The 24,288-nt window shown below is 36.3% G+C and overlaps 1 protein-coding gene across 5 annotated transcripts in view; it reads right to left on the bottom strand.

Moving 5' to 3' along the window:
* Positions 1 to 24,288, bottom strand: part of AKT3 (AKT serine/threonine kinase 3) — a 395,966-nt gene that overhangs the window by 146,367 nt on the left and 225,311 nt on the right. For all 5 annotated transcript variants that reach the window (XR_007478810.1, XR_007478809.1, XR_007478811.1 and 2 more), the window contains one exon: positions 9,481 to 9,612. Coding sequence is in view for 2 of the 5 variants with exons in the window: in XM_049713583.1 (XP_049569540.1) it covers positions 9,481 to 9,612 (132 nt within the window). In the remaining 3 variants the exon portion in view is untranslated. The remainder of the gene's footprint in view (positions 1 to 9,480; positions 9,613 to 24,288) is intronic.

A 24,288-nucleotide genomic window follows, 5' to 3' on the forward strand; every position in this document is an offset into this window, starting at 1 on the left:
TCCAGAGCTGGAGAATACAAAGATTGAAATGAAAAGTGAAATAGAGAAATTCAACAGTAGGCTCAATAAGGCAAAAAAAGCAATGTGTGAACTTGAACACAGATCCCCTGACATTTTCCAGTCAAAGAAAAAGATGTAAGAATGAAAGAGTAAAGAAAGCCTCTGTGACTTATGGGATACCACAAAATGAGACAATATTCAAATTATAGAAATCCAGAAAAGGAAGGGACAAAGGAACACAAAATACATTTAAAGAAATAAGGGCTTAAAACTTCTCTAAGCTGGAGAGAGATATGGACACCCTGGTACACAAAGCCCAAAGCTCTCCAAACAGATTCAACCAAAAGAGATCTTTAACAAGATACACTGCAAACAAGCTCTCAAAAAATATAAGACAAAGAGAGAATTTTGAAAGCAGCAAGAGAAAATGTATTCATCACATACAAAGAAACTCCAATAAAGCTATCAGCATATTTTTCAACAGAAATCTTGCAGGCCAGGAGAGAGTGAGATGATATATTCAAAGTGCTCAAAGAAAAAAAGAACTATCAACTTAGAACACTTTACCCAGCAACGCTGTCCTTTAAAAATGAAGGAAAGATAAAGACTTCCCCAGAAAAACAAATGTTGAGGAAATTTATCAGTAGACAGCTTTACATAAAATGTTAAAGGGAGTTCTTCAAGCTGAAATGAAAAGATATTAATCAGTAACATAAAAACATATATAAAATTCACTGGTAAAGGTAATTATACAAATCTGAAACACTCTAAAACTGCAGTGGCAGTGTGTAAGTCACTTTGATCTCTAGCATACAGGTTAAAAGACAAATCATCAAAAATAATTATAGCTACAATATTTTGTTAATGGACACAGAATATAAAAAATATAAATTGGGACATCAATAACATAAAATGTTAGGGGGGAAGTAAATGTGTAGGACTTTTAAAATCAATTGAAGTTAAAATGTTATCAACTTAAAATAGACTGCTATAACTGTAAAATGTATTATGAACAGCAGGGTAATCACAAAGCAAAGAACTCTGATACACAAATGATAAAAAGAATCAAATATACCACTATATAAAATGAACAATTCACAAAAAAAGCAAGCAAGAGAGGAAGAAAAGAAAAAAGAAACTATAAAATAATTAGAAAGCAATTAACCAGATGGTGATAGTAAATCTTTCATCATCAATAATTCCTTAAAATATAAATGGTTTAACATCTCCAATTAAAAAACACAGAGTTGCTGAGTAGATAAAAAAACAAAACCCAACTACATGCTACCTAAAACAGACTCACTTAAGCTTTAAGGAAACTCATATGATGAAAGGGAAGGGATGGAAGAGGATATTCCATGTAAATGGAAACCAAAAGAGACAAGGAGTAGCTATACTTCTATCAGACAAATAGACTTTAAGTCAAAAGTTGTAAGAATTGAACTTTAAGTTCAATTTCGACTTTAAGTCAAAAGTTGTAAGAGAAAAAGAAGGTCATTATATAACAATAAAGGGATCGATTCATCAAGAGGACATAACAATTGTAAATATATACACACCCAATATGATAGCATTAAAATATATTAAACAATTGTCACCAAATATAAAGGCTGAAATAGACAGCAATGCAATAGCATCAAAATATATTAAACAATTGTCACCAAATATAAAGGCTGAAATAGACAGCAATGCAATAATAGTAAAGGACTTCAGTACCCCACTTTCAACAATGGAAAGATCATCCATATAGAAAATCAACAAGACAATAATGGATTGAACTACACTTTAGAGCAAATGGACCTAACAGATATATACAAAAGATTCCATCCAATGGCTTCACAATACATATTCTTCTCAAGTACACACACAACATTCTCTGGGATGGAGTATATGTTAGATCACAAAACAAGTCATAACAAATTTCAGAAGATTAAAATTATACCAACTATAGTTTCCAACCACTGTAGTATGAAACTAAAAATAACAGGAGTGAAGTTGGAAAGCTCATAATTATATAGAAAATAAGCAAAACACTTCTGAAGAACCAATGAGTCAAAAAAGAAATCAAAAGGGAAATCAAAAAATTCTTGAGACAAAAGAAATGGAAACACAGTGCACCAAAATTTATGGAATGCAGAAAAAGAAATTCTAATAGGAAAGTTGGTAGTGATAAATGCCTACATTAAGAAAAAAGAAAAATCTAAAATAAAGAACCTAATTTTACACCTTAAGGATCTAGAAAAAGAACACAGTAAGCCCACAGTTGACAGAAGGAAGGAAATAATATAGATTAGAGCAGAAATGAATGAAACAAAGATTAGAAAGACACTTTTTAAAAAAAATCAACAAAACTAAGAGTTGGCTTTTTGAAAAGATAAAATTTACAAACCTTTAGCAAAACAAATTAAGAAAAGAGGAGAAGGCTCCCCTGGTGGTGCAGTGGCTAAGAATCTGCCTGACAATGCAGGGAACACAGGTCCAAGCCCTGGTCCAGGAAGTTCCCACATGCTGCGGAGCAACTAAGCCCATGCACGACAACTACTGAGCCCACATGTTACAACTACTGAAGCCTGCATGCCTAGAGCCCGTGCTCTGCAACAAAAGAAGCCAACGCAATGAGAAGCCCGCACACCACAACGAAGAGTAGCTCCCGCTTGCTGCAACTAGAGAAAGCCCACATGAAGCAACTAAGACCCAATGCAACCAAAAATAAATAAACAAAATAAATTAATTTTAAAAAAAGAAATGAGGAGAGATGACTCAAATGAAATCATAAACAAAAGGGGAGGACATTCAAAACCGATACCACAGAAATATAAAGGATCATAAGGGTCAGTGAACAATTATACGATAACAAATTAGATAACTCAGAAAAAATGGATAAATTCCTAGAAACATACAACTTACCAAGACTGAATCATGAAGTAATAGGAAGTCTGAACAGATGAATAATGAACATGGAGTTTGCATCAGTAATCACAAATCTCCCAAAAAATAAAAGCCCAGGATCAGATGGCCTCACTGGTAAATTCTATCAACATTTAAAGAAAAATTAGTACTAGTCCTTCTTCTGAAACTCTTCAAGAATATAGAAGATGACAAAACACTCTAAACTCATTTTATTAGGCCAGTGTTACCAGGATACCAAAAAGCACACAACACCACCACAGAAAAAGAAAATTACAGACCAATATCTTTGATGAATATAGATGCAAAACTCCTAAATAAGATATCAAATAAGATATCAAAAAACTGAATTCAACAATACATTAAAAGGATCATACACCACAATCAAGTGGGATTTATTCCAGAGATGCCAGGATGGTTCAACATCTGCAAATCAACGTCATACACCCCATTAACAAGAGGAAGGATAAAAATCATATGATCATTTCAATAGATAGAGAAAAAGCATCTGACAAAATTCAACATCCATTTCTGATAAAATCTCTCAACAAAGTGGCTATAAATGGAACATACCTCAGCATAATAAAGGCCACATATGACAAATTCACAGCTACCATCACACTCAGTGGAAAAAAGCTGAAAGCTTTTCCTCTAAGAACAGGAGCAACATAGGAGGCCCAACCTACCACTTTTATTTAGCATTGTATTGCATGTCCTAGCCAGAGCAATTAGACAATAAAAAAATAAAATAAAATAAAAGGAATCTAAATCAGAAAGGAAGAAGTAAAACCATCTCTATTTGCATAAGCATAATCTTATATACAGAATACCCTAAAGAGTAGTAGAACTGATAAACAAATGCAGTAAAGTTGCAGGATACAAAATCAATATACAAAAATTAATTGGTTTCTATACACCAATAACAAAGTCTCAAAAAGAGAAAAGTTTTTAATAAAAAAATACCATTTATAACAACATTAGAGAAATTAAAATACTAAAGAACAAATTTAAACAAGGAGATAGAAGACCTGTACACCTAAAACTACAAGGCTTTGATAATTCAGTGCAATCCCTATCAAAATTCCAAGGACATTTTTTACAGAAATAGAACAAAAAAACCTAAAATGTGTATGTAACAACAAAGACCCCAAATAGCCAAAGCAATCTTGAGAAAGAACAAAGCTAGAGACATCATGCTCCCTGATTTCAAACTATATTGCAATACTATACTCGTCAAAATGACATTGTATTGGCATAAAGACAAACACAAATATCAATGGAACAGAACAGAGTGCCCAAAAATAAACCCATGCATATACGGTCAATTAACTTACAACTAAGGAACCAAGAACACATCATGGGGAAAGGACACTCTCTTCAATAAATGGTGCTAGGAAAACTAAGAAGCCACAAGCAAAAGAATGAAACTGGACCACTTTCTTACACCATACACAAAAATCAACCCCAAATGGATTAAAAATTTGAATGTAAGACCTAAAACATGAAATTACTAGAAAAAATATAGGTGGTAAGCTTCTTGACACCAGTTGTGTCAATTAATTTTTTAAATTTGAGATCATAAAGAAAAATCAATAAATGGCTTATGCATAGCAAAGGAAACCATCAACAAAATGAAAATAAAACCTACTAAATGGGAGAAAATATTTGCAAGTCATATATCTGGTAAGGGTTTAATATCCAAAATATTAAGAACTCATATAACTTAATAGCAAAAAACCAAACAATCTGATTGAAAAATGGTCAGAGGATCTGAATAAACAATTTTCCACAGAAAACATACAGATGGCCAACAGGTACATGAAAAGGTGCTGAACATCACTAACCATCACAGAAATGCAAATCCAAACCACATAGAGCTATCACCTCACACCTGTTAGAATGGCAAGAAATAAATGTTGGCGAGGGTGTGGAGAAAAGAAACCCCCGTACACAGCAGGTGAGAATGTAAACTGATGTAGCCACTATATAAAACAGTATGGAAGTTTGTCAAAAAAATTAAAACTACAATCTGATCCAGCACCTAAACTTCTGGGTATTTGTCCAAAGGAAACAAAATCACTATTGTGAAAAGAAAGCTGCACTTCCCTGTACGTTGCAGCATTATATACAATAGCCAAGACATGGAAACAATTTATAAATCCATGTATCCATCAATGGATGAATGGAAAAAGAAAATGTGATACACACAGTGGAATATTATTCAGCCACAAAAAGAAGTAAATCTTTCCACTTGCAATAATATGGAAGGGCCTTGAGGGCATTTTGCTAAGTGAAATAAGTCAGTGAAAGACAAATACTGTTTGATTCCACTTATATGTGGAGGGAGGAAGGAAGGGAGAAAGAAACAGAGAAAGAGAGAGAGAGAGAAAGGGAGGGAAGGAGGAAGACAGAGAAAGAAGAAAGAAAGAAAGAAAGAAAGAAAGAAAGAAAGAAAGAAAGAAAGAAAGAAAGAAAGAAAGAAAGAAAAGAAAGAAAGAAAAAGAAAGAGGAAGGAAGGAAGGAAGGAAGGAAGGAAGGAAGGAAGGAAGGAAGGGAGGAAGGAAGAAAGAAATAAAGAAAGAAAGAAAGGCGTGAACTCACAGAGAACAGCGAGAAGCAGTAGGTGGGTAAAATGGGTGATGGTGGTCAAAAGGTACAAAATTCTGAATGAAAACAGAAATCAACCACAGAAAGAAAAATGTGAAAAGAACAAACATGGGGAGACTAAACAACATGCTACTTAAAAATCAATGAGTCAACGATGAAATCAAAAAAGGAATCAGAAAATACTTCGAGGCAAACGAAAATGATAACACAACCTCACAAAATCTATGGGATACAGCAAAACAGTGTTAAGAGAAAAGTACATAGGGATACAGGCCTTCCTCAAGAAACAAGTAAAATCTCAAATAAACAACCTAACCTACCACCTAAAAGAATTAGAAAAAGAAGAACAAACAAAACCCAAAGTCAGCAGAAGACAAGAAATTATAAGATCAGAGATTGAATAAATAAAATAGATTTAAAAAAACCCAGAAAAGATCAATAAAACCAAGAGCTGTTTATTTTGGAAAGATAAAATCGAAAAACCTCTAGCCAAGCACACCAAGAAGAAAAGAGAGAGGACCCAAATAAAGAAAATAAGAAATGAAAGAGATGTAACAACAACCAATACCACAGAGATACAAAAAATCATAGAGAATACTATGAAGAGCTGTATGCCAAAACACTGGACAACCTAGAAGAAATGTACATCTCTAAAAACATACAGTCTGCCAAAACTAAGTCAAGAAGAAACAGATAATTTGAACACACCAATCACTAGATGTGAAAGAGAATGTGTAATTTTAAAATTCTGTCAAACAAAAATCCAGGACCAAACTGCTTCACTGGGGATTCTAACAAACAAACAAAGAAGAACTCATAACAATCCTTCTCAAATTATTCTGAAAAAATGAAAGAGGAGGGAACCCTTCCAAATTTATTCTATGAGGCCACCATCACCCGGATACCAAAACCAGACAAAGACATTACCAAAAAAAGAAAATTATAAGCCAATATCTTTGATAAATTTAGATGCAAAAATCCTCAACAAAATATTAGCAAACTGAATCCAACATGACATAAAAAGGACCATGCACCATGATCAACTTGGATTCATTCCAGGGCCAGAAGGATGGTTCAACATACACAAATCAATCAATGTGATATACCACATTAAAAAAAAGGAAAGGCAAAAACCAGATGATCATCTCAATAGATGCAGAAAAAGTATTTGACAACATTCATTTATGATAAAAACGTTCACCAAAGTAGGTATAGAGGGAGAGGGAACATATTTCAACATATTAAAGGCCGTTTACAGCAAAACAACAGCCAACACAAAATGAACAGTTAAAAGCTGAAAGACTTCCCGCTAAATTCAGGAACAAGACAAGGATTCCCACTCTTACCATTTCTATTCAACATAGCATTGACAGTCTTAGCCACAGCAATCAGATAAGAAAAGAAATAAAAGGTATCCAAATTGGAAGGAAAGAGATAAAACTGTCATTAATTGCAGATGACATGATACTCAATATAGAGAACCCTAAAATTGCCACATAAAAACTATTAGAACTAATAAATGAATTCAGCAAGATAGCAGGATAAAAGACCAATATACACAAATTGGTTTCTTTACACTAATAATGATATATCAACAAGAAGAAGTAAAAAAAACAATCCCATTTGAAATGGTGTAAAAAAATAAAAAAAAAATACCTAGGAAGAAACTTAACCAAGGAGATGAAGATCTATACATTGAAAACTATAAAACACTGATAAAGGAAACCGAAGATCATTCAATGATGACATTAGACTACATTACAGAGCTACAGTAATTAAAACAGCATGGTACTGGAACAAAAACAAATATATGGTACAAAATAGAGAGTCCATAAATAAACCCATGCACCTACAGTCAATCTTTGACAGAGGAGGCAAGTATATAAGATGGAGAAAAGACAGTTTCTTCAACAAGTAGTGATGGGAAAGCTGGATAGCTGTGTGTAAATCAGTGAAATTAGAACACTCCCTCACACCATATACAAGAATAAACTCAAAATGATTTAAACACCTAAATATAAGACAAGACACCATAAAAATCCTAGAAGAGAACACAGGCAAAACATTCTAGGACATAAATTGAAGCAATATTTTCTTAGGTCAATATTCAAAAACAAAAGAAATAAAAGCAAAAATAAAAAATGGGACCTAATTAAACTTAAAAGCTTTTGCACATCAAAGGAAACCATCAACAAAACCAAAAGACAACCTATCGAATGGGAGAAAAATATCTGCAAATGATGCTACCAACAAGGAGTTAATATCTAAAATATACAAGCAGGTCATGGAACTCAATATTAAAAAAAAAAATCCAATTAAAAAATGGGCAGAAGACCTAAGTAGACATTTCTCCAAAGAAGATGCACAACATAACTAATTTTTAGAGAAATCAAAACCACAACGAAGTATCACCTCACACCTGTCAGAATGACTATCCTCATGAAGTCCACAAATAATACATGTTGGAGAGGGTATGGAAAAAGGGAACCCTCCTACATTGTTGGTGGGTATGTAAATTGGTGCAGCCACTATGGAAAACAGTATGGAGATGCTTTAAAAAACTAAAAACAGAGCTACCATATGATCCAGCAATCCCACTCCTGGGCATATATCCAGAAAAGACAAAAACTCTAATTCAAAAAGATACATGAACCTCAATGTTCACAGCAGTGCTATTTACAATAGGCAAGACATGGAAATGACCCAAGTGCCCATCAGGAGATGGTTGGCTTAAGAAGATGTGGCATAAACACACACAAACACACACACACACACACACACACACACACACACATATGTATGTATGTATATGTGTGTGTGTATATATATATATATATACAGACACACACACACATACACACACAATGGAATATTACTCAGCCATAAAACAGAATGACATAATGCCATTTACAGCAACATGAACAGACCTAGAGATTATTATACTTAGTTAAGTAAGTCAGACAAAGACAAATACTATATGATATCACTTTTATGTGGAATCTAAAAAAAAAATGAATCTATATACAAAACAGAAACAGACTCACAGACAGAAGACAAACTTATGGTTACCACAGGGGAGGGACTAATTAGGAGTATGGGATTAACAGATTCAAACTACTATACATAAAATAGATAAGCAACAAGGTTTTACTGTATATCTCGGAATTATATTCAGTATCTTGTAATAACCTATAATGGAATATAATCAGAAAAAATAACTGAATCATTATGCTGTACACTTGAAACTAACACACTATTGTAAATCAACCATAATTTATAATATTTTAATTCTTCAATTTAATAAATATATATATTTTAAAATACAAATTATAGTTATAAAATAAAGAATTCGTGGGGATTTAATGTACAGAATGATAAATACAGTTAATAATACCATAATGTATATTTGAAACTTGCTAGAAGAATAAAGCTTAAAAGGTCTGACCACAAAAAAATAAAGCTTGTAACTACGTGTGGTGATGGATTTTAAGTAGAAGTATTGTAGTGATCATTTTAGCTTTATTATTGTAGTATTTTAAAGTTATTAATAATGCTTTTCCATTCAAGGATTACATAAAATCTATGCTAACATTCTATTCACCATTTTATTTAATGATAAAAAACTCAGAATATTGGGGGGAAATATCAAAAAGTATCACTACTGTAATTAGTGATATAGGTCACAAATATACAGTGAAAACATTATCCCAAACACACAAACATAGAATAAATATTTCGCTCTCAAAGGAATACAATAGATTCTAATAGTCAGAGGATATTACAAACTTTGAAACTTTTAATACTGTAAATAAATATCAATATACAGATATTATTGTAGCTGTAGCCTACAATCAACATTTTGGTTATTTAATGGAATTTCTAAACTTTAGTCATGTGCATGCGTGAACACACACACTTGTGGACACATAAACAAAAATTTAATAATCAACTCTAGTAACCAGTTACCTTGGCAATAATAACTTCTTTCTTCAGAATCTTCATAGCATAGTATTTTCCACTTGCTTTCTCTCGAACCAAAATAACTTTCCCAAAAGTGCCTTTACCTAGTAGTTTCAAATAGTCAAAATCATTCATTGTCTGAAAAATACAAATGAAAATACATAATATGAAACATTTGATGCAATTTATTTGTAAACTTATATGTAAACTCATTTAAGCACACTTAAATGATGAAGAATCAGAATGGCATTGGCTTTCTCATCACCAATCATGGATGCTGGAAATAATTTAAGCAATTCTCAGATAGTGGAGACAATAATTTTAAACGTAGAATCTCACAACTACTCAAATTATTAGTAAGGGCAAAGGGAAAATAAAATCATTTTCACTCACTTCCAAGAACTCAAGTTTCTAAGGATTTAGTAGTGCCACTACTCCCAGACAGTGTGACAATCAAAAATGTCCTCCACAAACATTTCCAAATATATCTAAGAGGAAAGGATTGAAGGGAGTGTTTGAGAATGTACTATATCAAAATAAGGATGGACTCCAAGAAAGAGAAAGATACATGTATAAGAAATGTTGAAAACAATTCTGGAGCCCAGTGCAAAGAAACAGAAGAACAACAGCAATATATCTTCTGAGAAAGCAACTGGTCCAATGCAGAAGAAGGAGTCATGGAACTCTAAGAATGTCTTTAATCTGCCTGTTTTCAGTTTCATTTCTCATTCCCATTTCTAAGTAGTAGGTGATTACCAGGATTTTGCCAAGCAGAATTACTATTGCTCCCCATAGCCCCCTCTATGAATGCTTTTCCTACTCTATTTATCCACAAACTTCCAAAATTTTGATAATGTTTCTCCACTAGTGTCCTTCCCTCATACAGCTTTTCATTTTTGTGGACTTGTCCCTTTTAAAAATTCCTCTGCTATTATTTTAATAGGCTTTTAGATGAAAGAGGAGGTATGCTCAGTTTATCATCTTAAATTTAAATTCAGTTTAGAGGGATTTAAAAATAACAATTTAAGGATCTGGGGTTTTATCCTACCAACAATCAGAAGTTATTGAAGATTTTTGTGCCTTTTTAGAAGTATTTCTTTCCTCTTTACCACCCATTTGAAGTAAATGTCAGAAATGTCTCAAACCGATGACCTCAGCTTCTACCTTAAGAAACTAGAAAAACAGCAAATTAAACCCAAAAGAATTAGAAGAAAAAAATAATAAAGATCAGGGCAGAAATCAATTAGGGACTTCCCCAGTGGTCCAGTGGTTAAGAATGCATGCTTCCATTGCAGGGGGTACGGGTTTGATCCCTGGTCAAGGAAGTGGATTCCTACATGCTGTGTGCATGGCACAATGAGGCCAAAAAAAAAAAGAAAGAAAAGAAAAAATAAATCAATTAAATTTTAAGAAGAAATAAAAGGAGACGAGGTCACGATGGCAGAGGAGTAGGAGGACGTGGAGTTCATCTCTCCCTACAAATGCATCAAGAATACATCTACAAATGCAACAAGTCTCACAGAGCTCAGGCTGAAAGTTAGCAGAGGACCTCGGTCACCTAAAAGGACAAGAAATCCCCATGTAACTGGGGAGGATGAAAGAAAGAAGAAGCAAAAAAGAAGAGAAGAGGTTGCCACATCTTGGGAAGCCCCTCACCGGCAGGGAGATCAGTTGGCACAGAAGGGGAGTTTCGGGGACTATTGGAAGAGAGTGCAGCACCCGGTCTGTGGCAGGCAGGACAGAGTGAGACCTACACAGATGGTCTGTGCCACAGCCCTGTATGCCCCAGCCTGAGACGTGTGTCCCAGTGTGGAAAGGGGCTGGGTGCTGGAATATGGGATTTGGGGAGCAAATCCAGTGAGAGGATTGCTGTTGGCTGTGAGGAGACAGCATGAAGAGACGGGAGTGAGGAAATCCACAACTGGGAATGCTTGTGGAGGAAACTCAGACTGCCATAGCAGGAAAGGGCCATTGTTAAGTGACACAGAAGGGGAGGAGCTGCCATTGCAGCCTTTCTCCCCATGCACTGGCCCTTGCCTCCCTGGGCACTAAGAAGGGTCCCCAAGGGGGCCAGCTCTCTCACGGCCTCTGGCTTCCCTACATGCCTCATCAATGCCAGGGAAGGCTCTCTTGCACCCATGGTCGAGCACTAGGAAGGGCCACCACTGGGGCCAACTATTTCATGCCCGCAGCCACCAGTTTCCCCATGCACCCGTCGCCACCAGGGGTCCCGTGACCCTGGCTGTTACACAGCCTCCGAGCCCCCTCCTCGCCAGGGCAAACTCATATGCTCCAGGGCAGCCTCACAAGCAGACCCACACACAGAGGTGGGGTTGTAACCACAGCTAAGCCCCAGGGGACATCAACTAAGGAAGAAAAGCTGAAATCTCTCCTTGTAGCTGTGCAAACTGTGAAATGACATCTCCAAGACTAGCCTTGTACACTCAGAGCCTACAGAACATATGAACAAACAAGCAGTGCTCCCAGAAAACACAGGCTTAGCTTTAGCAGCTGTAGATTCTGTTGGCACATACACATGTAGGTTGGGCCAGGCTAAGGATGGAGCATGCGCCATAGCACCAACAGTGGGTCCAGATACATGATGACTGCAATCCTGGGACATGACTTCAGTGGATCTCTGTAAATTTAAGAAAACTGAAATCATATCAAGCATCTTTTGCGACCACAACACTACGGGATTAGATATCAATTACAGGAAAAAAACTGTAAAAACCACAAACACATGGAGGCCAAACAATACGTTACTAAATAACCAATGGACCACTGAAGAAATCAAAGAGGAAATAAAAACATATCTAGAGACAAACGATAATGAAAGAATGATGATCCAAAACCTATGGGGTGCAGCAAAAGCAGTTCTAAGAGGGAATTTTATAGCGATACAATCTTAACTCAGGAAACAAGAGAAATCTCAAGTAAACAATCTACCTTTACACCTAACACAACTCAACAAAAAAGAACAAACAAAACCTAAAGTTAGTAGAAGGAAAGAAATCATAAAGATCAGAGCAGAAATAAATGAAATAGAGACAAAGAAAACAAAAGCAAAGATCAATGAAACTAAAAGCTGGTTCTTTGAGAAGACTAACAAAATTGATAAACCTTTAGCCAGATTCATAAGGAAAAGAGGGAGAGGACTCAAATCAATAAAATTAGAAATGAAAAAGGAGAAGTTACAAATGACACCACAGAAATACAAAGGATCATAAGAGACTACTACAAGCAACTCTATGCCAATAAAATGGATAACCTAGAAGCAACAGACAAGTCCTTAGAAAGGTACAATCTCCTAAGACTGAAACAGAAAGAAATAGAAAACATGAACAGACTAATCACAAGTACTGAAATTGAAACTGTGATTAAAAAACTTCCAACAAACAAAGGTCCAGGACCAGATGTCTTCACAGGTGAATTCTATCAAATATTTAGAGAAGAGTCAACACTTATCCTTCTGAAACTATTCCAAACAATTGAAGAGAAAAGAACACTCCCAAACTTGCTCAACAACACCACCATCACCCTGATACCAAAAGCAGACAAAGATAACACAAAAAAAGAAAATTACAGGCCAATATCACTGATGAACATAGACACAAAAATCTTCAACAAAATATTAGCAAATCAAATTCAACAACACATTCAAAGGATCATAAAGATGGCAGACTACAAGGACATGGAGTTCACATATCCTCACAACTAGGGCACCTACCATGTGGGGGACCACGGAAACCTAAGGGGACAGGAGGAACACCACAGCAACAGAGTAAGACGTGGGGGGGAGGGAGGAGGGAGGAGAAGTGGAGGCAGGATGGAACTGGAGCCTTGGAGGGGCGGCTGGGGGAGGGAAGGGGTTCCCACTCTTGGGAAGCCCACCCACAGTGAGGGGATCAACAAGGATGGCGAAAGACTATCGGGAGAACAAAGGATTGGAAGGGAATGCAGCCAGTGTTTCCCCTGCCCACTTGGGCCCCAGAAAGCTTGCTGAGGTCCTAATCATCTGATCTCTGTGGTTCCCTCCAGCCATGCTAAGTATAAGCCCCGCCCCCACCCAGAACCTTACCTCTGCACTTCACACTCCAAGACCCCCTCCGACCAAGTTGGGCCTAAACCTTGCCCCCGCACCTCCACCAAGTGCCTTACCTCTGAACTCTGCACTCCGAGGCCCTCTCCAGCAGTGCTGAATATTCAGGTTGCATGGGTCCTGAGCCTAGGTCCCGCCCCCTGCCTAAACCTCGCTCTCAACTAAGCCCCGCCCCACCCCCACAGCCAAGGCCTTTTCCAGCATTTTTTTTTCTTTTTAAGGTGTGGTTCCATTTTATTTTGTTGTTTCATTTTAATTTTTATTTTTTCAAATAAATTTTGAAATTTTTCTAATTTTATTTTATTCTTTATACATTATTGTTCTGCTCATTTTGCATTTCTCCCGCCCACTTTTTTTTTCTGTTGTGGTTCTGTTTTACCTTGTTTTAGTTGTTTCACTTATATTTTTCTTTTTCCTAATATATTTTTTCTAATTTTATTTTATTTTTTATTGTTTGTTTTGTACTGCTCCTTTTTTTGAATTTTATTTATTTTTTTCTACAGCAGGTTCTTATTAGTTATCTATTTTATACATATTAGTGCATATATGCCAATCCCAATCTTCCAATTCATCCCACCACCATCAACCCCCACCAGCTGCTTTCCCCCCGGTGTCCATGATGTTTGTTCTCTACATCAGTCACTCTATTTGGTCCTTTTTTTTTCTTCTTCTCTTTTGCCACACAGCGTGGTTTGAGGAATTTTAGTTCGCAGGCCAGGGATCGGGCCTGAGCTCCTGTGGAGTGTGTTCCAAGCCCAAACCACCAGACTAACAGAGAACCTCAGACCATAGGAAATATTAATCAGAGTGAGGTCTCCCGGTAATCCTCATCTCAACACCAAGACCCGGCTCTAAACAAATGCCTGTAAACTCCAGTGCTGGGTGCCTTGGGCCAAAAAGCCAGTAAGACAAGAACACAGCACCACCCAACAAAAAAAATAAGACGACAAAAAAATATGTTACAGACGAAGGAAAAGGTAAAAACCTACAAGACCAAATAAATGAAGAGAAAATAGGCAAGCAATATGAAAAAGAATTCAGAGTAATGATAATAAAGATGATCCAAAATATCAACAATACAATGGAGGCACGGATCAAGGAAATACAAGATATGGTTAACAAATACCAGGTACAACTAAAAAACAAACAGTGAACAACACAATAACTGAAATGAAAAATACACTAAAAGGAATCAATAGCAGAATAACTGACGCAGAAGAAGGGATAAATGAGCGGGCAGACAGAATGGTGGAAATAACTTCTGAGGAGCAGAATAAAGAAAAGAGACTGAAAAGAATTGAGGACAGTCTCAGAGACATCTGGGACAACATTAAATTAACCAACTTTCGAATTGTAGGGGTCCCAGAAGAAGAACGGAAAGAGAAACGTTCTGAGAAAATATCTGAAGAAATTAGAGTCAAAAACTTCCCTAACATGGGAAAGGAATTAGTCAATCAAGACCAGGAAGCGCAGAGAGTCCCATACTAGATAAATCCTAGGAGAAACACGGCAAGACACATATTAATCAAACTAACAGCAACTAAATTCAAAGAAAAAGTATTAAAAACAGTAAGGAAAAAGCAACAAATAACATAGAAGGGAATCCCTATAAGGTTATCAGCTGATTTTTCAGCAGAAACTGCAAGTCAGAAGGGAGTGGCAGGATATATTTAAAGTGATGAAAGGGAAAAACCTACAAGAAAGATTAGTCTACCCAGCAAGGATCTCATTCAGATTCGATGGAGAAATCAAAAGGTTTACAGACAAGCAAAAGGTAAGAGAATTCAGCACCACCAAACCAGCTTTATGACAAATGCTAAAGGAACTTCTCTAGGCAGGAAATGCAAAAGAAGAAAAATACCCACTAAAACAAACCCAGAACAATTAAGAAAATGGTAACAGGAACATACATATCGATAATTGCCTTGAATGTAAACGGATTAAATGCTCCAAGCAAAAGACACAGGCTGGCTGAATGGATACAAAAACAGGACCCATATATGCTATCTACAAGAGACCCTCTTCAGACCAAAGGACACATACAGACTGAAAGTGAGGAGATGGAAAAAGATATTCCATGCAAAAGGAAATCAAAAGAAAGCTGGAGAAGCAATACTCATATCTGATAAAATAGACTTTAAAATAAAGATTGTTACAAGACATAAGGTAGGACACTACATAGCAATCAAGGGATCAATCTAAAAAGAACACACAAAAAGTATAAATATTTATGCACTCAACATGGGAGCAACTCAATATATAAGGCAAATGCTAACAGCCAAAAAAGGAAAAAAAGACAGTAACACAATTATACTGAGAGACTTTAACACCCCACTAACAAAGGACACATCATCCAGCAACAAAATAAATAAGGAAAAACAAACTTTAAATCTCACCATAGACCAGATAGACTTAATTGATATTTATAGTACATTCCACCCAAAAGAAGCAGAATACACTTTCTTCTCAAGTGCACACGGAAGATTCTCCAGGATAGATCACAACTTGGGTAAGAAATCAAGCATTAGAAAACTTTTACCAATTGAAATCGTGTCAGACATCTTTTCCAACCACAATGATATGAGATTAGAAACCAAGTAGAGGAAAAAAACTAAAAAACACAAACACATGGAGGCAAAGCACTGAAAAGCTAAAAACCAAGAGATCACTGAAGAAATCAAAGAGGAAATAAAAAAAATACATAGAGACAAAGGACAATGAAAACATGATGACACAAAACCTACAGAACTCAGAAAAAGCAGATCTAAGAAGGAAGCTTATAGCAATTCAAACTCACCTCAAGAAACAAAAAAATCTCAAATAAATAATCTAATCTTACACCTAAAGCAACTAAAGAAAGAAGAACAAGGAAAGCCCAAAGTCAGTAGAAGGAAAGAAATCATACAGATCAGAGCAGAAAACAATGAAATAGAAATGAAGAAAACGATAGCAAAGATCAATAAAAACAAAAGTTGGTTCTTTGAGAAGATAAAAAAAAAATGATAAACCTTTAGCCAGACTCATCAAGAAAAAAATGAGAGGACTCAAATCTATAAAATTAGAAATGAAAAAGGAGAAATTACAACTGACACTGTAGAAATATACAAAGGATCATAAGAGACTGCTACAAGCAACTCTATGCAAATAAAATGGACAACCTGGAAAAAATGGACAAATTACTGGAAAGGTACAACATTCCAAGGCTGAACCAGGAAGAAATAGAAAATATAAACAGACCAATCACAAGCAATGACATTGAAACTGTGATTAAAAATCTTGCAACAAACAAAACTGCAGGACCAGATGGTTTCATAGGTGAATTCCATGAAATATTGAAAGAAGAGCTAACAACTATGCTTCTGAAACTATTCCAAAAAATTGCAGAGGAAGGAACATCCCAAACTCGTTTAACAAATCCACCATCACCCTGATACCAAAACCAGAAAAAGATATCACAACAAAAGAAAATTATGGACCAGTAACACTGATGAACATAGAAGCAAAAATCCTCAACAAAACACTAGCAAACAGAATCCAACAACACATTAAAAGGTCATGCAACATGATCAAGAAGGTTTTATCCCAGGGATGCAACAATTCTTCAATATATGCAAATCAATCAATGTGATACACCATATTAACAAATTAAAGAAAAACCATATAATCATCAATAGATGCAGAACAAGCTTTCGAGAAATTTCAACACCCATTTATGATAAAAATTCTCCAGAAAGTGAGCATACAAGGAACCTACCTTAACATAATAAAGGCCATATATAACAAATACACAGCAAACATCATTCTCAATGGTGAAAAACTGAAAGCATATCCTCTAAGGTCACGAACAAAACAAGGATGTCCACTCTCACCACTATTATTCAACATAGTATTCAAAGTCCTAGACACAGCAATCGGAAGAAAAAGAAATAAAAGGAATACAAATTGGAAAAGAAGTAAAACTGTCACTGCTTGCAGATGACACAATCCTTTACATAGAAAATCCTAAAGGTGCCACCAGAAAAACAGCAGAGCTAATCAGTGAATTGGGTAAAGTTGCAGGATACAAAAGTAATGCACAGAAATCTCTTGTATTCGTATGCACTATGAACAAAAGATCAGAAAAACAAATTAAGGAAACAATCACATTTACCATTGCAACAAAAGAATAAAAACCTAAGGAGGCAAAAGACCTGTACTCCGAAAACTATAAAACACTTATGAAAGAAATCAAAGATGGCAAAAACAAATGGAGAGATAAACCATGCTGCTCGATTGGAAGAATCAATATTATGAAAAGGACTATACTACCAAAAGTAATCTACAGGTTCAGTGCAATCTCCATCAAAATACCAAGGGCATTTTTCACAGAATTAGAACAAAATATTTTACAATTTGTATGGAAACACAAAAGACCCTGAATAGCCAAAGCAATCTTGAGAAAGAAACACAGAGCTGAAGGAATCAGGCTCCCTGACTTCAGACTATACTACAAAGCCACAGTAAACAAGACAGTGTGGTGCTAGCACAAAAACAGAAATATAGATCAATGGAACAGGATAGAAAGCCCAGAGATAAACCCACGCACATATGGTCACCTAATCTATGACAAAGGAGGCAAGAATATAAGATGGAGAAAAAAATCCTCTTCAATAAGTGGTGCTGGGAAAAGTGGACAACTACATATGAAAGAATGAAATCAGAACACTGCCTAACACCATGCACAAAAATAAACTCAAAATGGATTAAAGACCTAAATGTAAGACTGGACACTATAAAATTTTTGGAGGAAAACATAGGCAGAACACTTTCTGACATAAATCACAGCAACATCTTTTATGACCCATCTCCTAGAGTAATGAAAATAAAAACAAAAATAAGCAAATGTGACCTAATTAAACATAAAAGCTTTTGCACAGCAAAGGAAACAATAAACAAGACAAAAAGACAACCCTCAGATTGTGAGAAAATATTTGCAAAAGAAGCAACAGACAAGGGATTAATTTCCAAAATATACAAACAGCTCATGCAGCTCAATAGACATTTCACCAAAGAGGACATACAGATGGCCAAGAGGCACATGAAAAGATGCTCAACAGCACTAATTATTAAAGAAATACAAATCAACATCACAATGAGGTATCACCTCACACCGGTTCAGAATGGCCATCATCAAAAAATCTACGAACAATAAATGCTGGAGAGGGTGTGGAGAAAAAGGAACACTCTTGCACTGTTGGTGGGAATGTAAATTGATATGGCCACTGTGGAGAACGGTATGGCAGTTCCTTAAAAAACTAAAAATAGAACTAGTATATGACCCAGCAATCCCACTACTGGGCATATACCTAGAGAAAACCGTAATTCAAAGAGTCACAGGGACTGACTTGGTGGCACAGTGGTTAAGAATCCACCTGCCAATGCAGGGGACACAGGTTCAATCCCTGGTCTGGGAGGATCCCACATGCCATGGAGCACTAAGCCCGTTCACTGCAGCTACTGAAGCCTGCGCACCTAGAGCTCATGCTCCACAACAAAAGAAAACACCGCAATGAGAAGCCTGTGTTACACAACAAAGAGCAGCCCCCGCTCACCACAACTAGAGAAAGCCTGTGCACAGCAACGAAGACCCAATGCAGCTAAAAATAAATTAATAAAATAAATTAATATTAAAAAAATGTCACATGTACCCCAATGTTCACTCCCGTACTACTTACAATAACCAGGACATGGAAACAACCTAAATATCTACCAACAGATGAAAACATAAAGAAGATGTGGTACATATATATAATGGAATATTACTCAGCCAGAAAAAGAAATAAAATTGGGTCATTTGTAGTGATGTGGATGGACCTACCATCTGTCATACAGAGTGAAGTAAGTCAGATAGAGAAAAACAAATATTGTATATTAACACATATATGTGGAATCTAGAAAAATGGTACACATGAACCTATTTTCAGGTCAGGAATAGAGACACAGATGTAGAGAATGCACCTGTGGACACACTGGGGGAAGGGGAGGGTTGGATGAATTGGAAGATCAGGTGTGACATAAATACACTACCACCTGTAAAATACAGACCTGGTGGGAACACGCTGTATAGCACATGGAGTTTAGCTCAGTGGTCTGTGATGACCTAGATGGGCGCGATGCAGGCGACGAGGGAGGGAGGGGATACATATAGCTGTTTCACTTCATTGTACAGTACAAACTAACACAACATTGTAAAGCAAATATATTTCAATTTAACAAATTCGTTAAAAAATAAAAAGGATCATACGCCATGATCAAGTGGGATTTATCCCAGGGATGCAAGGATTCTTCAACATATGGAAATCAATCAATGTGATACAGAACATTAAGAAACTGAAGAATAAAAACCATACAATCATATCAATAGTGCAGAAAAGGCTTTTAACAAAATTCAACACCCATTTATGATAAAAACTCTCCAGTTAGTGGGCACAGAGGAAACATACCTCAACATAATAAACGCCATATAAGACAACTGCACAGCAAACATCATACTCAATGGTGAAAAACTGAACACATTTCCTCTAAGATCAGAAAAAGACAAGGATGTGCACTCTTGCCACTTTTATTCAACATAGGTTTGGAAGTCCTAGCCAGGGAAATCAGAGAAGAAAAAGAAATAAAAGGAATCCAAATTGGAAAAGAAGAAGTAAAACTGTCTCTGTTGAGAACTTCTCCTGCCAGTGGCCTTGTCCTCACGGTGAGACACAACCATCCTCCAGCTGTGCAGGAGACCTTCCAACACTAGAAGGCTTTACTGGTCCTTGTCCTCACGATAAGACACAACTGGCCCCCACCTCTGCAGGAGACCCTCCAACACTACCAGTCTGAGCCGCATGGATGAAAGGCTCTTGGTGCTGCAGCCAGGAGTCTATGCTGTGCCTCTGACGTGGGAGAGCCAACTTCAGGACACTGGTCCACAAGAGACCTCCCAGCTCCATGTAATATCAAACGGCAAAAATTTCCCAGAGATCTCCATCTCAACACCAGCACCCAGATTCACTAAATGACCAGCAAGCTACAGAGCTGGACACCCTATGCCAAACAACTAGCAGGACAGGAACACAACCCCACCCATTAGCAGAGAGGCTGCCTAAAATCATAATAAGGCCACAGACACCCCAAAACACACAACCAGACGTGGACCTGCCCACCAGAAAGACAAGATCCAGCCTCATACACCAGAACACAGGCACTAGTCCCCTCCACCAGGAAGCCTACACAACCCACTGAACCAACCTTAGCCACTGGGGGCAGACACCAAAAACAACGGGAACTAAAAACCTGCAGCCTGCAAAAAGGAGACCCCAAACACAGTATGATAAGCAAAATGAGAAGACAGAAAAACACATAGCAGATGAAGGAGCAAGATAAAAACCAACCAGAGCTAACAAATGTAGAGGAAATAGGCAGTCTACCTGAAAAAGAATTCAGAATAATGATAGTAAAGATGATCCAAAATCTTGGAAATATAATAGACAAAATGCAAGAAACATTTAACAGGGACCTAGAAGAACTAAAGAGGAAACAAGCAACGATGAACAACGCAATAACTGAAATTAAAAATACTCTAGAAGGGATCACTAGCAGAATAACTGAGGCAGAAGAACGGATAAGTGACCTGGAAGATAAAATAGTGGAAATAACTACTGCACAGCAGTATAAAGAAAAATGAATGAAAAGAACTGAGGACAGTCTCAGAGACCTCTGGGACAACATTAAACGCACCAACATTCGAATTATAGGGGTTCCAGAAGAAGAAGAGAAAAAGAAAGGGACTTGAGAAAATATTTGAAGAGATTATAGTTGAAAACTTCCCTAATATGGGAAAGGAAATAGTTAATCAAGTCCAGGAAGCACAGAGAGTCCCATACAGGAAAACTCCAAGGAGAAACATGCCAAGACACATATTAATCAAACTGTCAAAAATTAAATACAAAGAAAACATATTAAAAGCAGCAAGGGAAAAACAACAAATAACACACAAGGGAATCCCCGTAAGGTTAACAGCTGATCTTTCAGCAGAAACTCTGCAAGCCAGAAGGGACTGGCACGACATATTTAAAGTGATGAAGAAGAAAAACCTACAACCAAGATTACTCTACCCAGCAAGGATCTCATTCAGATTTGATGGAGAAATTAAAACCTTTACAGACAAGCAAAAGCTGAGAGAGTTCAGCACCACCAAACCAGCTCTACAACAACTGCTAAAGGAACTTCTCTAGGCAAGAAACACAAGAGAAGGAAAAGACCTACAATAACGAACCCAAAACAATTAAGAAAATGGGAATAGGAACATACATATCGATAATTACCTTAAATGTAAATGGTTTAAATGCTCCCACCAAAAGACATAGATTGGCTGAATGCATACAAAAACAAGACCCATATATTTGCGGTCTACAAGAGACCCACTTCAGACCTAGAGACACATACAGACTGAAAGTAAGGGGATGGAAAAAGATATTTCATGCAAATGGAAACCAAAAGAAAGCTGGAGTAGCAATTCTCATATCAGACAAAACAGAATTTAAATTAAAGACTATTAGAAGAAACAAAGAAGGACACTACATAATGATCAAGGGATCGATCCAAGAAGAAGATATAACAATTGTAAATATTTATGCACCCAACATAGAGCACCTCAATACATAAGGCAAATACTAACAGCCATAAAAGGGGATATTGACAGTAACACATTAATAGTAGGGGACTTTAACACCCCACTTTCACCAATGGACAGATCATCCAAAATGAAAATAAATAAGGAAACACAAGCTTTAAATGATACATTAAAAAAGATCGACTTAATTGATATTTATAGGACATTCCATCCAAAAACAACAGAATACACATTTTTCTCAATTGCTCATGGAACATTCTCCAGGATAGATCATATCTTGGGTCACAAATCAAGCCTTGGTAAATTTAAGAAAATTGAAATTGTATCAAGTATCTTTTCTGACCACAATGCTATGAGACTAGATATCAATTACAGGAAAAGATCTGTAAAAAATACAAACACATGGAGGCTAAACAATACACTACTTAATAACGAAGTGATCACTGAAGAAATCAAAGAGGAAATAAAAAAATACCTAGAAACAAATGACAATGGAGACACGATGATGCAAAACCTATCGGATGCAACAAAAGCTGTTCTAAGAGGGAAGTTTATAGCAATACAATCCTAACCTTAAGAAACAGGAAACATCTCAGATAAACAACCTAACCTTGCACCTAAAGCAATTAGAGAAAGAAGAAGAAAAAAACCCCAAAGTTACCAAAATGAAAGAAATCATAAAGATCAGATCAGAAATAAATTAAAAAGAAATGAAGGAAACAAGAGCAAAGATCAACAAAACTAAAAGCTGGTTCTTTGAGAAGATAAACAAAATTGATAAACCATAAGCGAGACTCATCAAGAAAAAAGGGAGAAGACTCAAATCAATAGAATTAGAAATGAAAAAGGAGAAGTAACAACTGACATAGCAGAAATACCAAACATCATGAGAGATTACTACAAGCAACTCTATGCCAATAAAATGGACAACCTGGAAGAAATGGACAAATTCTTAGAAATGCACAACCTGCCAAGACTGAATCAGGAAGAAATAGAAAATATGAACAGACCAATCACGAGCACTGAAATTGAAACTGTGATTAAAAATTTTCCAACAAACAAACGCCCAGGACTAGACGGCTTCACAGGCAAATTCTATGAAACATTTAGAGAAGAGCTAACACCTATCTTTCTCAAACTCTTCCAAAATATAGCAGAGGGAGGAACACTCCCAAACTCATTCTATGAGGCCACCATCATCCTGATACCAAAACCAGACCAGGATGTCACAAAGAAAGAAAACTACAGGCCAATAGCACTGATGAACATAGATGCAAAAATCCTCAACAAAATACTAGCAAACAGAATCTGACAACACACTAAAAGGATCATACACCATGATCAAGTGGGGTTTATTCCAGGAATGCAAGGATTCTTCAATATATGCAAAATCAATCAACGTGATACACCATATTAACAAATAGAAGGAGAAAAACCATATGATCATCTCAACAGATGCAGAGAAAGTTTTCGAGAAAATTCAACACCCATTTATGATAAAAACCCTGCAGAAAGTAGGCATAGAGGGAACTTTCCACAACATAATAAAGGCCATATATGACAAACCAACAGCCAACATCATCCTCAATGGTGAAAAACTGAAACCATTTCCACTAAGATCAGGAACAAGACAAGGTTGCCCACTCTCACCACTATTATTCAACATAATTTTGGAAGTTTTAGCCACAGAAATCAGAGAAGAATTAGGAAATAAAAGGAATCCAAATCGGAAAAGAAGTAAATCTGTCACTGTTTGCAGATGACATAATACTCTACAGAAAGAATGCTAAAGATGGTACCAGAAAAATACTAGAGCTAATCAATGGATTTGGTAAAGTAGCAGGATACAAAATTAATGCACAGAAAACTCTGGCATTACACTCTGGCATACACTAATGATGAAAAATCTGAAAGTGAAATCAAGAAGACACTCCCATTTACCATCGCAACAAAAAGAATAAAATACCTAGGAATAAACCTACCTAAGGAGACAAAAGACCAGTATGAAGAAAATTAAAAGACACTGATGAAAGAAATTAAAGATGATACAAAT

Source organism: Orcinus orca, chromosome 1 (assembly GCF_937001465.1).
Source record: "Orcinus orca chromosome 1, mOrcOrc1.1, whole genome shotgun sequence".
Lineage (NCBI taxonomy): Eukaryota > Metazoa > Chordata > Mammalia > Artiodactyla > Delphinidae > Orcinus > Orcinus orca.